This window comes from Rattus norvegicus, chromosome 2 (assembly GCF_021556685.1).
Source record: "Rattus norvegicus strain SHRSP/BbbUtx chromosome 2, alternate assembly SHRSP_T2T, whole genome shotgun sequence".
NCBI lineage: Eukaryota > Metazoa > Chordata > Mammalia > Rodentia > Muridae > Rattus > Rattus norvegicus.
Genome location: NC_141535.1, coordinates 923802 through 946800, shown reverse-complemented (window position 1 = coordinate 946800; position 22999 = coordinate 923802). Strand labels below are relative to the sequence as shown.

Here is a 22999-nt window from a genome sequence, read left to right as displayed (position 1 = left end):
TACTGTACACATTTTCTAGAAGGTTGAAAGATTCAACTTGAGTCTTATTTTATGTTCCCATTAGCAGCCATCAGTCCAAAACACAAAATCACTAAAACAAATCCTAGTTGCATCAGGTAGGGTGGGAAGATATCCCAGTGATTAAGCAGGCAGGAAATGTTAGAGAGACATGGGAAGAAGATTGTTTATTGGTATATATTTATGGCTTGCTCAGCCTGTGTTTTTATAAAAGCTAGAACAATAAGCCCAGGAGTGGGACAACCTACAGTGAGCTGGGCCCTCCAACAAAATTATTGATCAAGAAAGTGCCCACAGGCTTTTTCATTGGACAATCTTATGAAGAGTTTTTTCTCAGTTAAGATTTCTTCTTCCAAGTTATCTCTAGTTTTATATCACGTTGATAAAAAACCTTCTTATATAGTTTGTAGGTGAGAGTTTGTGGGTGTATATCTCTAAGCTTATGTATTGTAGTGATATCATTAAAAATTTTACAAAAGAATGGCTAATAATAACCTGTGTGTGTGTGTGTTTCTTTAATCCCGCAGGTTTTCACCCGATTATCGGTACCGAGTCGGTGCTGGCATTGGGCACCGACAGTGTATGTCAGTGAAATTATGTGTGTATATGTGTTTCTGCATGCCCACAGATATTATATGTATCATAATAGGGTATTAAAGAGGACAATGTCTTAATCTAAAGAAATGTTTTAGATTGTAGCACACACCAGCATGAAAACATTCCTTTTTTGGCATGGAGTAGCAATTCGGCATGCAACAATAAATTATGAACATACTAGGAAGAGTGAAATAGCTCAGTAGGTAAAGATATTTGTTGCCAGGGCAGTTAACCTTGGTTTGGTCCTTGGGACATACACAATGGAAGGAGGAAATGAATGCCATAAATTGGACTCCATCATCCACATGTGTGCAATCACATGCAGAAACAAGCAAATACTCAACTAAAAGAATCAGAAAATTAGAATTCTATAAATATAGGACTTAAAATATATGCATAAATTAAAGTAAGGAAATAGGTTGACATGAGATATGGTAAGAATTCTGTAAAGCTGATACATACTCAGACTTAGAGAAAGTATCCCTATACATATGTGTGTTCCGTTTCACCCCTTTCTGAAGCAAGAAAAAAATTACATACATGGAATTTCTGCATAGTATTACACAGCAACAGAACATAATATTGAGAATTAAAAGAAGAATACATATATAGTTCATATGAAAGCAACTTGGTCTTGCAGATATAAGCTAAACAACTCCTGGATACTATAAGTTCAGACTCATGAACATGTATTACTCAGATTGATGAATCAAAAAACTTAAATATGGGGCATGTAGATTCCAGAGACTTTTCCACAGTTGTATTGTGTAACCAGGGTGACCAGACAATAGCACTTGTATTTGTATCACTTAGATTTATAGGGACCTTTCCTTGCATGGTGGAGGAATAGGCATCTACACTGAAATGTACTATATGTAACTAGAGAAATAAAACAAAATGTTCTCCTTTATAACCAAACCATGAATACTACTAGGAGATTCCAGGTTTCTTAGTCACATCGTGAAATAGAATCAAGTGACCTTGTTCCAATATGATATTCTTCATTCTTTCTGAGATATGAAGTAGAGGATGAGAAAAAATACCCCAAAACCTGGGTTTAGGGTAATATATTAGTTAAAAATGTCAAGTGTATGAGTCCAAGGGGAGCTGACATCCATCAGGAGTCCTGGAATACTTCCACTGGACTCTCCACAGTGGTTGCCTGTGTAGGATTTAGTTGCTGAATCAGCACTCATTTTTCAAATGTAGAAGACATCAAAATATAGACAAGAGGGATCATCCTCATATTCATTTACAAAGCACCCCCACAAGTTTTCTATTGTCTTACTTGGAAAGGATAAATTTAAAAGAGTAAAACAATATTATTATACTCAAGGAAAAAGCTTGTGTCAAAGAAACAAAACAACAATTAAAGGCAAAAGTCTATGTTTTTCAATAGAGTGACTATAAGGAAAAGAAGTACACTTTAAGCAGCCATTGTTATCTTCTTCAAATTTTTGGAGCATGGATGTTATAAAATGAATGATAAGATAGAATAACAATGTAGGGTGAGAAGCTAATAGAGAGAGGAGCAGAAATTAAAATCAAAGCAGCTCAGAGCATCATAGAAGCCTGTGGTAAAACCAAATCTGCAGCAACACAATTGTAAGCAATACCCATTATGGAAAAGTAAAAGACAATGCAAAAGGCACATTAATGTATATGACGGACACTTGTGTCAACTTGGATTTAGATGCCTCTAAATCTGGAGGGGTTTGTCTCCTATCGAGAAGGCAAAATGTTCCCCTTCAGAAATTTGAAGTAGATTGTATAATTTTACCCTCTTTGTCCTAGTAAAAAAAAAAAAATAAGGCCAGAAAATAAATTAAATTGTAAACATGTGTATGTGGGGGCTGTGTCTTTATTAAATTGTGTGTGAGTATTTGCATGTCTAGGGTTGCCTGCAGAGACTAGAAAAGGAAGAGTATTAGGTCCCTGAAACTGAAATTACCAGTGATTATGAGTCATCTTGTTCTTTGAATCTAACATGGGTCTTCTTCAAAAGTAGTACATGTTCTTACCTTCTCCGTCATCTCTCCAGTCTCCTGTAAAAATAAATTAAAAAAAATGATTTCTGTTGCCTAAAGACAAGGAGGCTGAATGAATATAATGATTCTGAGGTTATTTTTAAAGATGAAATTCATTATGATAGACAATGGGCATAATATATCTAAAACTAAAAAAAGATAAAGTGCAAACAATAAGGAACAGTGTGCTGTATGAGAGATGTTGCAGGGTTAAAAATGACATGAAACTTTCTAAAGAGGCTTGAGTCTGCTTATAAGGTCGCAGTACTTTGTATGTACATGTTTATGTGGGGGTACATATGTCTGCAGGTGCATGTCCACAGGTGTGAATAAGGAGGTCAAAGGTCAATGGATATCATTCTCAGTCACTCTCTACTGTATTGATTTTCTGACATGGTCTCAAGCTGACCATGGAATTACCAATATAGCTAGACTGGGGCTCTGTCAAGCCACAGGGTTTCTTTCTTCTCCATTTCACAGGCACCAGGATGATTAGCTTGGAACACAGTCCCATGACTTTTTACATGTTCTCTGGAGACTGCACTCAGATCCTCATGCATGTATCAGAAATAATTTAGCAGAGTTGCTACCTCTTTCTGGCAGTGGCCATGTAGCTGCTGCAAGGAATAGCATATGAGTGCTTCAGTGACAGGATTCTACTGTGGCAATTCCATGGAAACCACTTCTCAGTTGACAAGGTAAATTTGGTGGCCTTTATATTTAGTACCAAGTTTGCATTCCCTACAAGCTCTCCATTTCTTCATTGTACTGCATATAGTCATTATCAAAATTGTATCACTTCATCAGTCATGGACAAGGCCATCTGGAGTCACACTGACTTACACTGTGGATGATTCTACATTTTTCTGAAAACTCTTTCAAGGGATAAAATGTTTGCCACCTCTTTTTGTATCTATCAATCCTCCAGATGTTACCATAAATCCTGGGAATTTGAGACTTATAATCATATCTTTAGAGAAGTACCCAGTCACACTGAGCAAGTCTGTGTCAGTTGTAGAGAGAGGTTGGTCCTGCTTGCAAAACTGTTTTTAAGAAGCTATATCTGATCAGTAGAGACATGGAAAATGCACAGATTATGTGGGATTGATAGAGACTTGAAAATGGCTCTTAGAATGATTACATCTTACAAAGATCTATATAGTAGAAAGATGTCCAGAAGATGTGCTTTGTAAAATGAACTTGTCTGTCTGCAATTAAAAGGGAATTATGATAGGAAATAAATAGTTATAATTTACCAACAAATGTTTAATTAGGCCTCTCACCATGCATAACTATGTAACCATGTTTGCTACCAGACTGGTATGTCTTCATGTTTACAGGACAAGCCTGGCCAGACATCTCTTTTGTCTTGCTGAAATTGTGCTTTTTAATGCAAAATAAGTTTAGGTGGTGACTGATTCAAGGAATGGGAGAAGGAGGAAGGGGAACTATTGGGGGATTTGTGTAAAGATAGAGCTTTTGTAATGTGGATATTATGATTTCTTTTAATAATGTAAGCAATGATATCACTGCTTGGGTAAGCACAATTGTCATTGTATAAATATAGAAGGCTCAAGTTATTTGTGGCCACTTGCCTGAAAATCAAAAGGTGGTCAGTGTCTTCACTTTTGTTAACTCCCCTTCTCCATCTCAGGACCTAAACATTATAGCTAGAACTGGCATTGATATCTTCTTGGTTCCTATATTTTAATTTTTAAAATTTTTTATTAGATATATTTCTTTACTTACATTTCAAACATTATTCCCCTTCCCAATTTCCTGTATATAAGCCGCCATTCCCTCCCATCCCCCTCCCCTATACAGGTATTCCCCCTATACATCCAGTTTATCCCCCCCATATTCCCCTGCACTGGTGGTCAAACCTTGGCAAGACCAGGGGCTTCCCCTTCCCCTGGTGCCCCAACAAGTCTATTCTCTGCTATATATGCGGTTGGAGTCCTGAATTATTCCATGTATAGTCTTTCGGAACTGGTTTAGGCCCTGGAAGCTCTGTTTGGTTGGCATTGTTGTTTTGATTGGGTTGCATCCTCCTTCAACTGTTTCAATATTTCATCTAATTCCCTCCAAGGGTGTTGCTCTCAGATCAGTGGTTTGCTGATAGCATTGACTTCTGTATTGGACATGCTCTGGATGTGTCTTTCAGGAGAGATCTATATCCGGTTCCTTTCAAGATGCATTTTATAACATCATCGATCTTATCTAGTATACATATATACACATACATATACATATATATACATATATATACACATATATACACATGTATACATACACACACATACACACACACACATATATTCACACACACACACAAACACAAATGAGTATTTACAAACAGATAAGTAAGGTAGAATACATTATTCTTTGTATTATTTTATATTATCATATGTATTTATAACTATGCTCACATAAAGAAAAACTATTGTAAGTAACTAAACATCATTTAAAAGATGGTAAGAAGTAATACGTATCTCTATAAGCAATGGAAATGGAGAAAAGTACACAATTACAGTGTGAAATTATCTCTTTAAATTGTTTTTAATGAGTTTTTAAATAACCATACCACTAACTTTCAATTTAAGTCCCCAGGAATTAAATTCCTAAAGCATATTGTATCATAACTGACATGGATAAATCCTACCTCATAGTAACTAGTACTTTTTTAAATAGGCAAAGACATATTTGTATCCATGAAAATACATTGTTTCAGGTAGCACAATTTAAATTTTCAATCTCCTCCTTCCTCTCCAGCCTGTCAACAGCCTTATTTTCAAATGTTTTCCTATTTCCCATCCTTTCCTTTTCACTTCCTCAGTCAGGTTCTTCCAATGAAATTTAGGTCTTATATGCAGTATTCCTGCTTAGCATAATCTTCTGTGAATATGTAAGAGATATACTCCTTTCCATGGTCCTTCCTCTTATGTTCATTAATGGACCTGGTGAAATTCAACAAAAACACACTAAGAAGTGAAATAAATGGTATAGTGACTTGTTTTCATATAAATCAAGGATGTAATTACAAAATATTAATTTTAAATTAATAGGCTAAATAGCAGTTTTGTGCTACAACAAATAAAAGCAGTTTTTCAAAAAACAAAACTAAACAAACAAACAAACAAACAAAAAGCAAAAACAGGGTATGTTGCAAAACAAAGCAGGTGAGCCCTAAACTATGACATTTAGGAAGCAGATTTTGTTCTGAAAATATTTCCGCCTATATTAATGGAACCAAGATCATACATGCTTCAGAAGCAAGAAGTATACCATTTGAGTGTGAACAGTATTGTAATCTGTATTGACAATAAGTCAATATTAGTTCCTAAATCCTATTTGAGCTGATATAAAGGTAGGGGAAGAAAAGTATGAAAATGGCGGCCACCACATTCTCAAAGCAGAAAAGGTAAGATATTCCAAAAACAGGTAGAAAACGTTTACTGGGAGTCTAATCCTGATGCTGAAACCAAAGAACCGGAAAAGAAAATCATACACCATCATCTCTGATGACCGTAGGTGCACAAGGCATTAATAAAATACGTGTAAACCAAATGCAGTAACACAAACAGATTTCTCATTAGGTTTAAGGCAACTTCATCCCAGAGATGGAGGAAAGCGTCAATACATGAGAATTAACATAATCTACCACATAAGTACAAGTACCACCCTATGGCATACATAAAAGACCTTTGATAAAATACAGCCTCCATTTGTGAGGAAAGTCCTGCAGAGAATAGGGATACAAGGGATTTATCTCAACTTGATGAAGGCAATATACAGCTAAAGTCATCCAAAAGAGAGAATAATTCAAAGTACTTGTGTTGGAATCAGGACCAAGACTAGGATGTTCACTTTTCTCACATCTCAACATACTTCTTACAGTGTCAAGCAATTAAACAAATCAAGGTAATGAAGCAAATACAAATGAGAAGGGAAGAAATCAATATATGTTTATTTTCAGGTTTTAAGATTCTATACATAAAAACTAAATCATAAAAAAAAAAAAACTCCTAGGGCTGATAAATATGGATAAAAGTTGAAAAACACAGAGTTAAAGCACAGGAATCAGTATCCTTTTTAATATACAAAAGACAAACACAGAAAGCAAGGGGGCAATACTATTCTCAATAAACTAAAACAAAACAAAACAACAACAAAATACTTGAAATAAATATGACAAAGGAATGTGTGCCATGAAAACTGTAAAACACTAAAGAAATTCACTGAACATATTCCTGCTTAAGAAACAGCTACAGGTGTTTCTTGCCCTCTTGCTAAGAGCAGAAGAATAAATAATACTCTGTTAGTACTCAGTGGCTTCCGGGTTCTTTCTTAACATTCACATCACCACAGAGAACTACAAACAAATAAGAAACCTCTTAAGTTATTGAGAAGCAAATCCCAAGCTTCATGCATTTTTCATGTAAATAAAATAAATTATTTATCAAGTTTAAAATGGAGATAGGATGTAGTATGCACCCTCCCCCCCCACGCCCCCCTCCCCCACCCCGATTACCACAGTCGTGTGGATGTTACTCAGTGTGACAGCTCCAAAGACTGTGTCCTGAGGACTTGATGCTGTTATGCTGTTATCAAGTTCTGATCTGTTCACTGCCAGCATGTTCCTCATAATCTAAAAATTATGGGAAAATTCTAAGGTGCCTCAAATCACTCACTGGCCAACATCTCTGGCACTAACAATTGATTTCTTATACACATTTTTGCCCTCAGCTTCCTGATGAGATTTATTAAGAATTGCTCTTGAGTAGATACTCATTCTGAGGATTTAAAGTAGATATGACTGATTTTTATATAAGTGGTTAGATTTGTGAGTCTTTTAAGAATACTTTTTAAGGATAAATAATGAAATAATTACTCCTGTCTTTGTCTAGAAGAAAACTAAAACAATTACATTGCAATTTAATGCTGCTTGAAAGATTTGGCTGGGACATATAAGTGATGGAACAAAGAATAAAGCACAAGGGTTAGGGCATCCATCAACTATGTGTATCTGTTAAGGCTTGTGTATAATGAGCTGGAACACTGTTCCTTCTACCATCAACTCTGTGTGTGTGTGTGTGTGTGTGTGTGTGTGTGTGTGTGTGTGTGTGTGTGTGTGTGTGAGTGAATTTTCTCTCTTCCCTGGTCTTTCTCACTGACCCCAAGGAGTTAAGAGTTCATAGGTTTTTCGCTGATCATAGAGAGTGCCAACCCCCAGTAACTTAAGCTTTGCTCCCTCAGAAAACTGTCTGTTGAGTAACATCTCTAGTCGCTGGCTGCCTGTGGCAGCATCCCCATAGGTGTCTGGATCCCCCCAATCAAGAGCTTTAAGCACTGACTCCCAACGGCTGCCTGCCTCATTTTACCCACCACACAGATGCCAACATTGGTCATCAGCAATAGTAGAAAATCGTTTACTTTTAATTTAAAAGGAAATCGAGTTTCAGCTTAATTTTCTGTGTGTTTTCTTGAATATATGTGACTGTGTCCGTGAAGAGACAGACTGCCCAGAAGGGCAGTTATGAACAGTTGTGAGGCGAGTTTTTCTTATTTGTAAAGACTGACGAATAATGCCTCGCCAATGCCATTCAAATAAAAAAAGAAAAAGAAAAAGAAAAATATAGCTTTCAATTTCTTATCATTTTATACCTCAAGGAAGCTAAACATGACAATGCCTATTACTATTACTATTATTATTATTATTATTATTATTATTATTATTATTATGGTTTTCACCGGAGGTCCACTAGGGACTATTATGTTATTTAAAATTCTTTACATGGTAGTATAGATGAAGGACTCAGACTAAAATATTTCCTTTGTAATATATATTTCATAAGTGGAAATTGTAGAACTGACTTGCTAGGCTTAATCTTTCTAAAAATATAAAAAAAATCAACTATCCATTAAGAAATAGAACTCACTTAGCTTCTCCATACCTACCTTCATAGCCACAAGAAGCAATTTCATCTCTAGAAAAAAACAGAATCAATTCAATTTCTTTGCGTAGAATTGGGATTCTTACTCACTGATGAATCTGATATTAGGTCTGCATTAAAATAAGATTTAATCATTATGTTAAAATATATTTTCCATAAATGTTATTAAGGAAATATGGTTTCTATTATTTTCCGGTGCAAATATTTAGGTTCCAAACACCTGCACGAATGGCCATACTTAGTACAAAAACTAGTAAAATTGATTTTTTATTTTTCAGCAGTGTTCAGACAAAAACGCGTCACTATAAACTCACAGTATCATGTTTTAATAAATGTAAACCATTCTGTTTACCTTGTCAGAAAGTCCCTGGGGTAGGCAAGGGTGGAAGTGGTAAGGAGGATGAAGACCATCTCCTTGCTTAGGAGAACTATGCAGCTCACTATAACAGGAAAAACAGAAAAGAAGTTTCTTGGAATGCTTATTTTTTCTTTCCTAAAAGAACTTTCTATAGAACTTACAACTAATATGTTAAAGAAATTTCAAGTTTCTGCCAGCCATTTGATTAAAAAAAAACTTACTAATCATTTTTAGGAAGTTTGGTTTCCTGTTTCCCATATCCAGAAACTAAGTCAGTGTAGCTTGATAATCTCATCTATACACTACATCCATACCCACATGCGTGCGCGCGCGCGCACACACACACACACACACACACACACACACACACACACACACACACAAATATATGCACATTATGTAAACATTTTTATATACTATAATGACACTTTATCTTAAACATTAAAGTTTTTCTTTTACGCACAGGTAAAAACAGTCTAACAGCATTATTTTCTACTTGTCATGAAACAAGTGCACCTTCAACTAAAAAACCTGAGCTCAATTTTTGTCAGTAGTAACTGCTTTACAGAACATAATTCCAGTTTCGATAGAAAAACAGCTTACCAGCATTTGTAATATCCAAACCAAATTTGCAATCTCACCCAGATGTATAAATGTGCCCGGCACCTGAACCATAAAGAAGTCCATTAATAATGGATGAGTATATTAAAGAAATTGGTAATTGCTGTCGATAATACTATTAGGTTAAGCATGATGTGTGCTTTTATAGAACTTTTTCTGCTACAAACAACACTGTTAGTAAAGCAAGACCCAAATCTATCACTTTTGCTAATTCCAAACAAAGCTATTCTGTGTACACTGCAGTAGCACAGAGGTTAAAAAACTACTCACTGCCTCTTTTTCACACATATTGAAACACCTCACTGCTCTATGAAAAACAGCAAAGTTATTGCACCACCAGAAATGCACAGTACAATATCTAACTTCATTTCAGTAGAGCATGAGACTTAATATCATGGTCAAAGGCACCAATTAAAAAAGGAATTAAACACTCTAACTAGTCCAAATAAAAGACACACAATCCAGGTACTTTATTTACAAGTCATAAGCCTAATTGGGCAGGTTTACAGCTATACTAACCTATTTCCATGCCATAATGTCCCTTGTTACTTGCTGTTTTTTCCAGGCCATATGCTCAGGGTCCATCTCCTCACATGGTGGCTTCCTCCTCCCTTGGTCTCCTCTCTTGTTCCCCCTTCTCCTCTGTCTTGAGACCCTCCACTCCATCCTCAAGTCCCACTTTCTTCTTCTATTGCCTAATCACAGACTCTATCCACTTTTGATGAGTTAAACTAAGAAGCAAAGTTTACAAAGCATCACTTGGGGTACTTGAGGATCTGCTCCTCAGGGCTTCCAGATCTTGGGAGCCAGTATGTAGGGAGCATTTAAATACAAGAAGCACCATGCCAACCCCACCAATAACTTTTCCTTATCTGACCAATAACCATCAACATCTTTACCTAATACCCAGCCCATACAGATATTTTCAGATCCTAGCACCCATAGCTATGGCTTCTGGTAAAATGTAAGTACGTGTCACATTCTTACAAACTCAAGACAAACTGAGCAGATCATCCAGTGTTTTCACAACAGTCCACTATTTAATCTGCAAGAATTTAAGGGTCATCAATAACAAACCAACAGAAAATGCCACTAAGCAAAGACAACAGCCATGATATATTATATTCCAAAGTTACAACCATGAATTAAGCTTTAAAAGGAAGTTATTACATAACCGTTATATTTTAAAGACTTTTAAAATAAGACACTTACTTGGAAATAATGCATAGTTCATCTTTGACTACTGAGTGTGGGCCATGCATCCCCACTGCCATGGCCTTAGAGGAAACACCAGAGTGTTCCTCTTCACTGGGCTAGCTGACCTGCTCCACAGTGCAGCAGAGTGCATGGGTCTCTCCACAAGCAGAGTGAGCTACTCTATGTGAGATTCGTGAAAATACAAGGATACACAGTCCTCTCTGGAGGGCAAACTAGACAAGCACATGGAGAAAGGATGTGGAGGAATAGTTGGAGAAATCAGAGACCAGGACACAAAATTTTGAAAGAGTAATCACTGAGACTCAGTCTGTGACTAATAGAATTTAAATTGTTGCTCTTGTAGAATGAAAAGTAAAGTTGCTAACAGCGCAGAAAACATCGGCATCCTGGGAATCCAGGAAGGGTTTGTAAAAGGCCCCAAACATGTGCAGAGATTAAATAGCTCTAAACAGAATCATCAAAGAGATGATTCAGGAAACAGCACACAAAGGAAGTCACAGATGGATCAAATGCTCTGGTTACATTGACCTAATTTCTTAATATAAGGAACAAGAAATCCAGTTTCCAAAAAACACGAAAGATGCTTCATCTGACAATACAACTCAATATTAGACCTAATTTTTATAGAGCTAATGTGTAGAAGTCAAAGATACTAACTTCTAAAATGACTCTTAGTACATTTAATTTTTGTGCAATGTCTAATAATGACTCAGAGAATGTGATATTGGAAAAAAGTAGAAGAAAGGCATTGGAAAAGGAGTTTTAGGCACAGGTTTGGTTGTAAATTTAGTAAAAGACAATCTAGTCCTTCTATATCTAGCAAATACTTTTACAGGCTCCAAATGGGTCAAAGACCTTAAGATACAAAAATGAATGTCATAAAGTTAAAACAAGAATATAGTATCAAGGTATTATGACCACTTTTTTAAAGGAAAGGAATATTTCATTTTGTGGAACTTAAACATTTCCTCTAATATTTGACTTCTGATGGCCCATCCAAAAGAAATGAAAAAGATATGAATTATAAAAGGATGTCAACTATTTTAAAAATCCAGTGGTTAATAAGATGCAGCTAATTAAGTAAGCAAAGAAAATATTCTGCTGCAAAACCATGCTTGGCCAGCCAGTGATGGAAAGCAAGACAAAAGACGATTAGTTTCCTGCAATTTTCAAAGAACAAGCACCTTCCCAGGTCAAAATCTAGATGGAGACTACTAAAACAAGCAGCTGACTTGGCGTCTACCCACCAGACTGAGCAACAAAGGAACTTAGAAACACCACCAAACATGCACAACAGTTTTTTTTCCCTCATTTTGACAGATGATCACTAAGTATTTTCTTAGTGTTCAGCATGGGACACGTACTGTGTACTTCCTTCAGTTACACATCCCTTGCTTTCTAGAACTTAAATTTTTATCTATTTAATAATACAAAGAAGGAAATTCAGAAAGAAAAAGCAACATGGTACACAAGTATGCTGAAGAAACTGAACACAAGCAATGAAACAAAGACTCAACAAGCTCAAGAAGTTATCCCAAGATCTACTGACACAAATCACTAATCTCAAAATTTTCTGAAAACATTTAACAGCTAATAAGAGCCCTAGAAAACTTGAAAAACTGAAACACATATAAATTTTAAATGTGTGTCTACAATCACCCTTCCCGGTGCACCGTGTAAGCAGATGATGGCAACTAAGAAAGACTAATTCCTGAAAAGAAATCCAGATGGCCAGATTCTGTTTTGCCTCAACAGGGTCATTTCTAACATAACCATTGTTTTTTTTAAATCTGACAAAACAGGAAACAGAAGTACTGGGATAAAACCAAAATCTAGATCCTTTCTACTGTGCTATATGTCTATCTTCTCGTTAATGTGTTCCTAAAACTATGATTTCTTTTAATATTTGTGGTTTTACAATTTATTCTACAAGGAAACCAATAGGAAAGACTTGCCAATTTCTTTGGAACTGTAATGCAAGGTAGTAAAACAAATGAAGATCTTGTGATTGTAAAGGACTAATTTTCCAAGACGGTTATGGAAATATGTTTTCTAAGAAACCAACTCACTCAAATGAGGCATTTAGACTCTGGTTACAATAGTGGTTGTGTCCTTCCTTGAGCGGGGTTTCCTGCTCTGTAGCCTTCCCTTGAAAGTTCTGTTCTCTTGGTGTCATCTCCTGAAAGCCGAGGTTAGGTACCATGGTGTCTGATTTTAAGTTCTATAAAATACTGAAGAACATAAACTTCAGTGTCTGCACGGTGACATAAGCCAAATTGCTAATAGCTCATCTAGTTAATATGAAAAAATCATGCTTTCACTCCCAACCTAATTTGGTATTGAGTTCCAGGTGAACATCATCCTCCAGTTCCAGAAATCAAAACTATACAGTGGTCAATCCTCAGCTTTAGATTTTGTTTGGATTCATGTTGTCACTTGTGGAAGTTTGGACCTGGTTCTTCCTCCCAGCCCCATGCATCCAGAAATTAGACGGTGACTCAAAATATATTAACAAATACCTTGGCCAGAGAGCTAGACTCTTCTCTGACAAATTCTAACCCACTTACTCAAATCTACATTCCGCCATGTGGCTCATTACATGTGCCCAGGAACCACGGGTCTGTCTGGTCACATTTTCCAGGGCAAGTCTCTCCGACCTGGCTCTATCCCAGAATTCTTTCTGCCTTCCGGATGTCCCACCTTCTATTCTATCCTTTCCTATAGGCCATAATTTTTTTTTAACTGAAAGGTGATATATCCATACAAATGCACAAGATACTCTCTCTACAGTCGCTAGCATTCTTAAAGCCTTCAAAGAGCTAATTATTCCAATTCTACTTTTACTTCTAATGCACCAACACCAACACCAACATTCAGAGACCATCCATGGGAGGACTATTGCTTTAAAGAACTTATGTGCACCTGCTTTTCCTTTCAGTTTATTCTGGTAATAATGCCACTCCAGCAGGGTGTTAGCATCAGGATGAAAAGGTGTTCTATGTAGACCAGGCTGGCCGGGAATTCATAGAGGTTCACCTGCTAGGATTAAAAGCTTGCTCCACAAACATGGCTCTGATGAACTGACTCAATCTAACAGCAGCAGAGTCAGTTTTCTGTAGCCTTTGATTTCTTACAATGAAAAACAGGCAACTCGGATACCAGTTTCAGATTGTAGGAGAAGAAAATGAGACAAAAAACTACAATCAGACTTTTGTAATTCTGGTATAAGTAGGTATAAATAGATTTAGAGAGCAGGGGGCTCAGAACAAAGAGACATATAACACACAAGCTCTCCTGCCTCACTACATAAGTCAGACAAAAGAACAATAGACCAGAAGGTAAGTGTCCCTAGCCTAAAATCAATTCCTTTACATTCAAAAAAATCCCTTTCAGAGCTGAGTCAAAACTACCTAGGTATAGATACTATACCTAGGTATAGGTATAGTTACTTCCCAACTAAAGTCTTGTTGGGAATCTAGAATTTTCTAGTATTTTCACATAAGGGAAAAACTGACGTTCAAACGAAACTGCAAATGTAGCTATCTTGTCCAGAAAGAACTAAAGAAAAATGCTAAATAAATGCTTCTAATACGAGTAAGTAGTACACACATAAACCTGAAATTTCATTTGCAAAACAGACTGCCAAGTTGACTCAACTCAATGATACAGAATTATCCAAAACCCAGAAGTTATTATGTTTACCTACATTAAGGGAGGAGAGTTATTTGAACAGAAGAGAAAGTCTGAAGACACAGTATAGCAGAAAATTCCCCTTAATGAGCAATAAAAAGATATAGAAAATATCCAGAAACTCTCACCTATATGAGATAACAGAGTCCTCAATTTAACACACTCTCCTCTGTATATTTCAACACACACTAATGCAGTAGGATTCTAATTTCTCAATACCTGTGATAATAAGGGGTAGCCAATTTGAACAAATGAATAAATTTAATTGAGAAAAAAGAAAATACTTTTGAAAGAATATATTGTTATCATTTCAGACACACACACACAGACACACAGACACACAGACATATACATACATACACACTCTCTCTTATGTATCAATTTTTTTAAACAAACAAGAATACAGATCGTTAAGATCTCTTATACTTCTTACACCCAGGAGACAAAGAAGAAAACAGTATCAACATGCCTTCCAGAGCTCTGATGTCTGGGTGCCCTCAATACTGACATATTGCCTAAATGGAAAAAAAAGAGTATTCAAACTCAAACTAATTCTTCTCATTAAAGACATATTTAGTCAATTTTAAAAAATCACATTTAAGAATAATGTTAACATAATGTAGAATATATTATGGACTGTACACCACTTTAATAGATGAATTTCCATTTCTTCAGTTTTCTGATAGAATGGTAAATCATTTCTAACAATAGCATAGCATTATTTCCTATTCTACATTCTAACCTTCTTCCTTTAAGATTATAATTTTATAAGATAAATCTTTTTTTTTTTTTAAAGATTTATTTATTTATTATATATAAGTACACTGTAGCTGTCTTCAGATACACCAGAAGAGGGCATCGGATCTCTTTACAGATGGTTGTGAGCCACCATGTGGTTGCTGGGAATTGAACTCATGACCTCTGGAAGAGCAGTCGGGTGCTCTTAACCACTGAGCCATCTCTCCAGCCCGATAAATCTTATTATACAATTTAGTTATGTGTAGTTTCACCTATTTAGCTTTGATAAACTCCATTCTGCACAACTCTACAAATTTTATTTAATGAAACAATTACAATGGCTACTACTACCCAATGTTGTTGATAAGTAATAAAACACAAGAGGATTACAAGGAGTTAGATTAATTCTCACAACACTATAGGGAAAAATTACTATCACCCACAACCTTTATATTAGTAATATAAGTTCAACAGCTGGTGAGTGCCCAAATTGGAATTTATTTCCAGTCAGTCTGATTTCCAAGCTCTTAAATTATCATACTTGTTGTTATTGAAATCTCTTTGTAATAAAGTACCCACCGCACCCATTAAAATACAGCACACAAAACTAAAACAGTTCCACTTAGTGAGATTTAATGGGAGAACAAGACAAGGGAAAGGGGCGAGAGAAAGAAGAGAAAAGAATGAAGAGAAGAGAGAGCATGAGGGCAGAAGAAGTCTGCCTTTCATTTGGAATATGACATAACTACTCCCACGTGGAGTTGGGATTTGGACCAAAGGAATACTGGGAAAGTAGGGCTGTTTCCATGTCAACAGTTACCAAATAGTGTTGCTGCTCAAGGCAATTCCTGATACCAACAATACTGCTGTTATAATTCGACATATTTCAAAAAGAAGTTCACAAAAAACCAAAGTCTATATACACAGGGAATTGTTCTTTCATTATAAGCTGTTACTAGTTCTGCCCCATGACAATTATATTTATGGAGATGAAAGTAAATATTATCTCATAAGGAAAATTACTGAATTACAATGACCAGAGATTGTTAATAAGGATTATTATAACCCAACTATTAGGATAAGACTACTTTATAATAACATTACTTCTAATAATCCCCCTGGTGTTCCAAAATATGATGTTACAGGTCCTAAAACTGCCACCCATTTCTACGTGTCTCAAGCTCTGGCCGAATCTTTCGTGCACTGTGACAGCCAATTCTGTGAAAAACTGACTCATAAAAGGCCAGTGAAAGAAGAACACAGACTGGAAACAATTAAAAAAAAGTCTATTCAGTCCCAAATCAAAGTACACCTGCCTGTTAAGGCAGAGCAAGCAGTGAAGATCCAGGTAAATATATTTAAAATGCAAATCATACCAGCCCTCAACAAACACCGAGAAGTCAACAAAATGATCTAAGTATTAAAAAGAAAAAACAAAACAAACAAACAAAAAACCCCAAAAGCCCCAACCCACTCTTTCTCTTCAACAAGGAGGCCAAATAGCAGATGCCAACATGCAGATCTTCATGAATACCCTAATGGGCAAGACCATTACTCTTGAGATTGAGCCCAGTGACACCATCAATAATGATCCAAGACAAGGAAGGCATCCCACCGACCAGCAGGGCAGATATTCGCTGGCAAACATTTGGAGGATGGGCACACCTTGTCCAACTACAACATCCAGAAAGAGTCAACCTTCCACCTGGTGCTGCGTCTGCACGGTGGCATCATCGAGTCATCCCTTTGTTGCCTTGTCCAGAATTACAATTGTGACAAGATGATCTGCCACAAGTGCTACTCATGCCTGCACACAGTGTAGTCAACTGCTACAAGAAGTTCAGCCAAACCAACAACCTGAGCCCCAAAGAAGGTCAAATAAGGCTGGGGCCATACCTGGCCTGTGACCCTGTGACCAAATAAAATCCATTGACTTGGGCAAAGAAAAAAAAAGAGAGAGAGAGAGGGAGAGAATGACAAAGAAAAATATCAAGCTGGGCACAGGACTTAAACCCTAGCATTCAGAGACAGAGGGCAGCCACATCTCTGTAAGTCTGAAGGCAGCCTGGTCTACAAAGTGAGTTCCAGGACAGCCAGGGCTATACAGAAAACCCTGACTCAAAAACAAAACAAAATTCTGACAATTAGCTTTCCTGTGTAAAACCATTATGACTCTTAAGCATATCCAACAAAAATTCATGTATTGGTGGCAAGAAAAACACTGTTAACGATGAATACTCTATGCTGGTACAGAACACCAGACAAACCCACATTTGGAAAACAGCTGTGTAAGAAATATAGTAAGACACACGTTTAAACAACTAACATTATTGGATTTTGTACTAAAAACTGAGATCTTACGAGTAAACTGTAGTGGTTTGGCTTGATGCTGCTTGTATATTATTGTTCATATTGGTTCCTCAAGAGAGGTTGCTCCCACCCCACAAGCAGAGCATCATGTACGTAGGTGATGCTATGTGAACCTTCTCTCCACTTTAATAGGTCAATAAAAGGTTAGAGCCTATGATTGGGTAGTGGATAGGAAAGGTGGGACTGGAGGCTCAGGAGGGGGTGGCAGGTAGAAGGAGAAAAAGAATGAAGGAAGAGGAGTGAAGGAAGCCACTATGCACCAGAATCCTGTGGCTGGGAGAAACCAGAAATAATAAGGAGTCTTAGAATTGGGAAATAAGTTAGTATTGTATTAGATATGCCCAATCTAGGCATATAACTTATTATTAAAATATTTGGATTGTGTGTCTTTTACATGGGCTGTTAGGGTTGGAAATTTTAGTACCAAATTGACAATGCCATGTCTGGTTTAGAACCAAAGTAACCTGATACGTAAATCCACCCCCATCCACTGAATATTAACAACTAGGGCTTCACTCTAAAGCTGCTTCAGGGTGGAAATTAAGCATGAATCTAAAGGGTGTACAGAGAGCTAACTGAGATGCTCCCTGCCCAAGCCCCAAGCAAACCTAGGCAACCAGAGGTACCACACCAGCCCTGAGCTGGGACACAAGGTGGCGCCAATGCCACAACATAGTTGGGGTTTCCTGAATCTGAGAGAAAAAAAAAGACAGGAAGTCAAGGTTGCCTGAGATGAGGCCTTCACAACTGAAAATTAGCAACTGAAAACACAGCAGGTATCTTTCCAAAGCTTTCTCACAGATAACAATGGGCTGGTCTAGGCATCTCTCTCCCAAGTCAACCTTCCCAAGCACACTTTGATTTCCAACATCCCTCCACTTCTAAACAGGGCACAGGACACAGGTAGCAAGACCAGCTATATCAACTGCTTACACTGCAGGCTGTGTAACATCAATACACAGGCTGAAGGCTATACAGGACAGTCAAAAGACCTAAAGGGCTCAAAACAAAAAAAGCCAAGGGTCTTTCTACAGTCAGCCCCTCACTACTAGTGAAAGAACCGAAAAGGACCTTAATGTCCTAAATCAAACACCATAAGGAAACAAAGATAAAAGAAACTTCAGACCAAATATAAGAATTAAAATAGTACCACTGCACTCTTTTCCTCCTTCGCTTTTTCCTACATAAGGTGCGATAGAGAATTGAGGAGTTTCTTAAGTAGTGAATATAAAAAGCAGTGATTTTGTTTATAACATTCTTAGCTTCTCAGAGTATGTATGACCAAATCTAAGAAATTAAATTTGCCAAGGTATGTTGAACAAAATTTTTGCATTTTCAACAGGCTAACACTAAAAGCTGTACCAGAATCCACTCTGACATAACACTTTACCAGCAAAACTTGTAATTATAAACAGTATGATCTGCTCTCGTTAATCAAATATCTTGATTTATTAGTACTTAACTTTAACTCAACGAAAAGATAAAATAGTTAGATTCAGTCATCACAGAGACAACAACAGTACAATTAATACAGTAATGAAAATGTAACTCTACCTTATGTCTATTTAACAAGGAACTATAGTAAGGACTAAAGAGGGCTAATATTGCACATACCTTAAGAGGCATGGACCTGGGCAGGAGAGATAGCTCAGTGGATAAGAGGTCCTGAGTTCAATTCCCAACAACCACAGGGTGGCTCACAACCATCTGTAATGGGATCTGATGCCCTATCCTGATGTGTCTGAAGACAGCTACAGTGTACTCATGTTAATTGATTAATTAATTAATTAATTAGCCATAGACCCAGAGAAACAAGGTGAAATCATCTAAACCAGTATGAAGACAACCAGGCAATCAAGCACAGTGATATATGAAGAGATCTTAAATGACAAATATGTATCTGTCAACTGCACGGGTTAAAAAAAATGACACTGACATACATATTGACAGCAATTTGCTGTCAATTGGGGGCAAACATACACAACTATGACCATCAAGAAGACTCAAAATTAAGAAAAATTTGGGTAGTAATACTCAATAAAGAAAGACAAGTGCTAAAATGATCAGAAAGGAATAAATCTAGATTGGGTAAATGAAAGCTCAGAAAGAAATTATTTGGTGTAAAAAAAAAAAAGGAAAATAAAGTTAATTAAATAAATAAATAATTGGGGGCCAGAAACAGATGGAACAATCTCACTGGGCAAAAAAAAGTAGGTGAATAGGTGTCTTACAGTTTTATTGCTGTGAAGAGACACTGTTACTGAGTCAACTTTGATAAGGAAAACTGACATTGGGCTGGCTTACACTCTCAGGAATTTAGTCCATTATCACCATGGTGGGAAGCACAGGAGCATTAGGTTAGCTAATCTTCAGATCATACAGCCAAAAGTTGGCAAAGCCCTGGCAAGAATTTCATGCTAACACGAAACTTTGTCTTCCAAACATCTCTGTGTACTCTGATTCACATGGACTAATATATTAATGACAGAGGATGATAGATCTATCAGTACTTTTTAATGACCAAGTCTAAAACAATTTTTGAGGAAAAGTTCAACACAGGTAAGATACAAATGTATTAATCAAAATGAGGCTCAGTATTTGGGAACAGATCTTCATTTTCCCTGTAGAGTAGACCATGAAACCCTGTTAGTTCCCAAGAATCTCTTTTCTTAGAGGAGTCTCACCAGATAGTCCCAGCTATCCTGAAACTTAAGATCTTCTGCTGGGATGTGGCACTACTCTTGCCAGCTCAGTCACCTACTATCTCAGTGTCAATGGTACACTTGCTGTGAAGAGGACAGCCATGTGTAACATGACTCCTAACCCTAAGAGAAAGCTCGGGTTAGGAAGTCTCTGGAAGAATGAAGGAACGTCCATTCAGAGCCTGCCCCACATGTGGCCCATATATATACACCCACCGAACTAGATAAGATGGATGAAACAAAGAAGTGCAGGCTGACAGGAACTAGATGTAGATCTCTCCTGAGAGACACAGCCAGAATATGGCAAATGCATAGGTGAAGGCCAGCAGCAAACCACTGAACCGAGAATGGGACCTCCATTGAAGGAATCAGAGAAAGGACTGAAAGAGCTTGGAGGGGCTTGAAACCCCATATGAACAACAATACCAACCAACCAGAGCTTCAGGTGACTAAGTCACTACTCAAAGACTGGCCCTGGGCTCCAACCGCATAGGTAACAATGAATAGCCTAGTAAGGGCACCAGTGGAAGGGGAAGCCCTTCATCCTGCCAAGACTGAACCTCCAGTGATCGTGATTGTTGTGGGGAGGGCGGTAATGGGGGGAGGATGGGGAGGGGAACACACATATAGAGTGGGAGGGGAAAGGTGTTAGGGGGATGTTGGCCTAGAAACCAGGAAAGGGAATAACAATTGAAATGTAAATAAAAAATACCCAATTTAATAAAGCTGGAGAAAAAAAATGACTCTGGAAAACGGGACCTAGCCAATGATATCAATCCTGTGTTTGCACGAAATACCAAAGCTCAAATTATTCCAGACTATGTAATTTCCTCAAAAGTCAACAATCAAGAATAAGAGGGAATGGCTAAAAAAAGTTATTAACATTCACTGAATCATATAACGAGATCTTTGTTCACTGGGGCAAGTATTCATCATTCTAGTCTAGGTTTCTACTGCAATAATGAAGAGAGTTGAGGTTTTCTTCAGTTCTCTATCTCTCTTTCATTTTGTGCACTGTCCACTAGCCACTACCTGTACCCAAGTGTATTCATGATACTCTGCTGTACAGGCTGGATTCTGCTACCCTGATGCAGACCTGAGAAGAGATTGCCTCAATCACACAGGCCTGAAGGCAAGTCTGGGGGAGGGGCGTCTTCTTGGTTAATGATTGGTGGGAGGAAGAGCAGTTCACTATGGGTGATACCACCCTAGGGTACCATCTCTGGTTGTGTAAGAAATCAGGCTGAGTAAGACAGAGGAACCAAGCCAATAATAATGTTCCTCCATGGCTTCTGCTCCAGTTCCTGCCTCTTTCTAGGTTCCTGTCTTGCTTTAGTTCCTGCCTTGGCTCCCCTAATGCACTGTGTGACCCAGGACAGTAAACCAAATAAACCCTCTCCTCCCCAATCAGGTCAGTGTTCGTCCCTTCTGTGATTTGTTATATTCAGTTGCTAAGGTTTCTTTTCATTTTTTGAGACACACTCTCATGTAGCTGATGATAACCTTGAGCTTCTATTCCTCCTGCCTGCACCTCCCAAACACTGGGATACCAGGTGTGATACTAAACCCTGTTTGTGTGGCACCAAGGTCAAAACTCTGGTCTTTGTGTCCTCAAGGCAATGTTCTACCAGCAGAGCTTCAACTCTTGCCCTCAGTTGGTGCATATAGAAATTAGGGTTGCAAATAAAACACACCACAGAAGACAAAACTCCAGGCTGAAAAAATGACTTAGCAGGGAAAGCCACTTACCTACAAGAGCTTAGAGCTATAACCAGAATCCACGTGGTGGGGGAGAGCACAAACTCTGACAAACTGGATTCTGACCCAGACACCTCCCCACCAGCTGCCTCCAATCCCCAACTCCCACACAGTAATGTAATTTTAAAAACTGAAACCAATCAGTAAGAAGAGACCCTGGAGCCCCAGCCCATCCCACAGCAGGGTATTGCAGCTGGGAAACCTCTTGAGTTTGGAAGTGGACAGCTTCAAAGCTTCAAAGAGTAAGAAAATACAAAACATGCAAGAGTGGAGCAAAATAAATGCCTTCTAATGAGACATAAATCAATATCCTGGCATTTGCCACATCGCCTGGTGGGAATCTAAACAGTTAATTTACCCTCCACACTGAGGTCGTTTATGAATGCTCACAGATTGAATTTGTCTCCTAGAAAGAAAAACTGTATCACAAAACAGAACAGACATGCTGGCCTGCCTGTGACTAATCCCTTCCCAGGAACTACTCTCTTCCCTACCTGAATATGCATACGTTTCAGAAGAGGCCTGCAAACATGAATAATGTATGACCTCTGTTGGAGGAAGAGATTCCAGGACTAGGAAAATGTTCTTCTCCTTGGAGGGGCACAGCAAAGCATCCAGAGGGAGCTAGGACCATGATCCTGAGCTACTTTAGTTTACAAATGTTGTCCTCTGGGCATGTGTGATGCAATGTTTCAACCCTTAAGACAATGATACTGACAGGAAAAGAAGCCTAAGAGACAGTGTTAAGTATGGAAACACTGAATGGGAGGCAAAGCCCACGCTGAAAGGGGAGGTAGCAGAGTTGTCACTCAGAGTAGTCGTAGGATAATTCTGACTTGCATTTTATGTTATTCCATTGTCTGTAGTTTGTCTCATTTTATTAAGGGTGAGGCACACCAAATCTGTCAATCACTCTGGTCATGTCTCACGCTGCTCCTTGCTGGCGCA

General features: G+C 37.7%; 1 protein-coding gene and 1 pseudogene across 7 annotated transcripts in view; both read right to left on the bottom strand.

Moving 5' to 3' along the window:
• The window catches only part of LOC148006609 (uncharacterized), a 2902548-nt pseudogene that overhangs the window by 2005023 nt on the left and 874526 nt on the right, over positions 1-22999 (bottom strand).
• Positions 1-22999, bottom strand: part of LOC134485553 (uncharacterized) — an 84699-nt gene that overhangs the window by 44460 nt on the left and 17240 nt on the right. For 2 of the 7 annotated variants that reach the window (XR_015673082.1, XM_087638936.1), the window contains exons 3-5: positions 8949-9036; positions 8601-8629; positions 5036-5599 (exon numbers count right to left, since the gene is read on the bottom strand). Coding sequence is in view for 1 of the 7 variants with exons in the window: in XM_087638936.1 (XP_087495062.1) it covers positions 5499-5599; positions 8601-8629; positions 8949-9036 (218 nt within the window). In the remaining 6 variants the exon portion in view is untranslated. Of the gene's footprint in view, positions 1-2636; positions 2661-5035; positions 5600-6708; positions 7291-8558; positions 8630-8948; positions 9037-9557; positions 9621-22999 lie in introns of those variants that run through there. The other 5 variants (XR_015673089.1, XR_015673074.1, XR_015673068.1 and 2 more) reach the window with 5 other exon arrangements.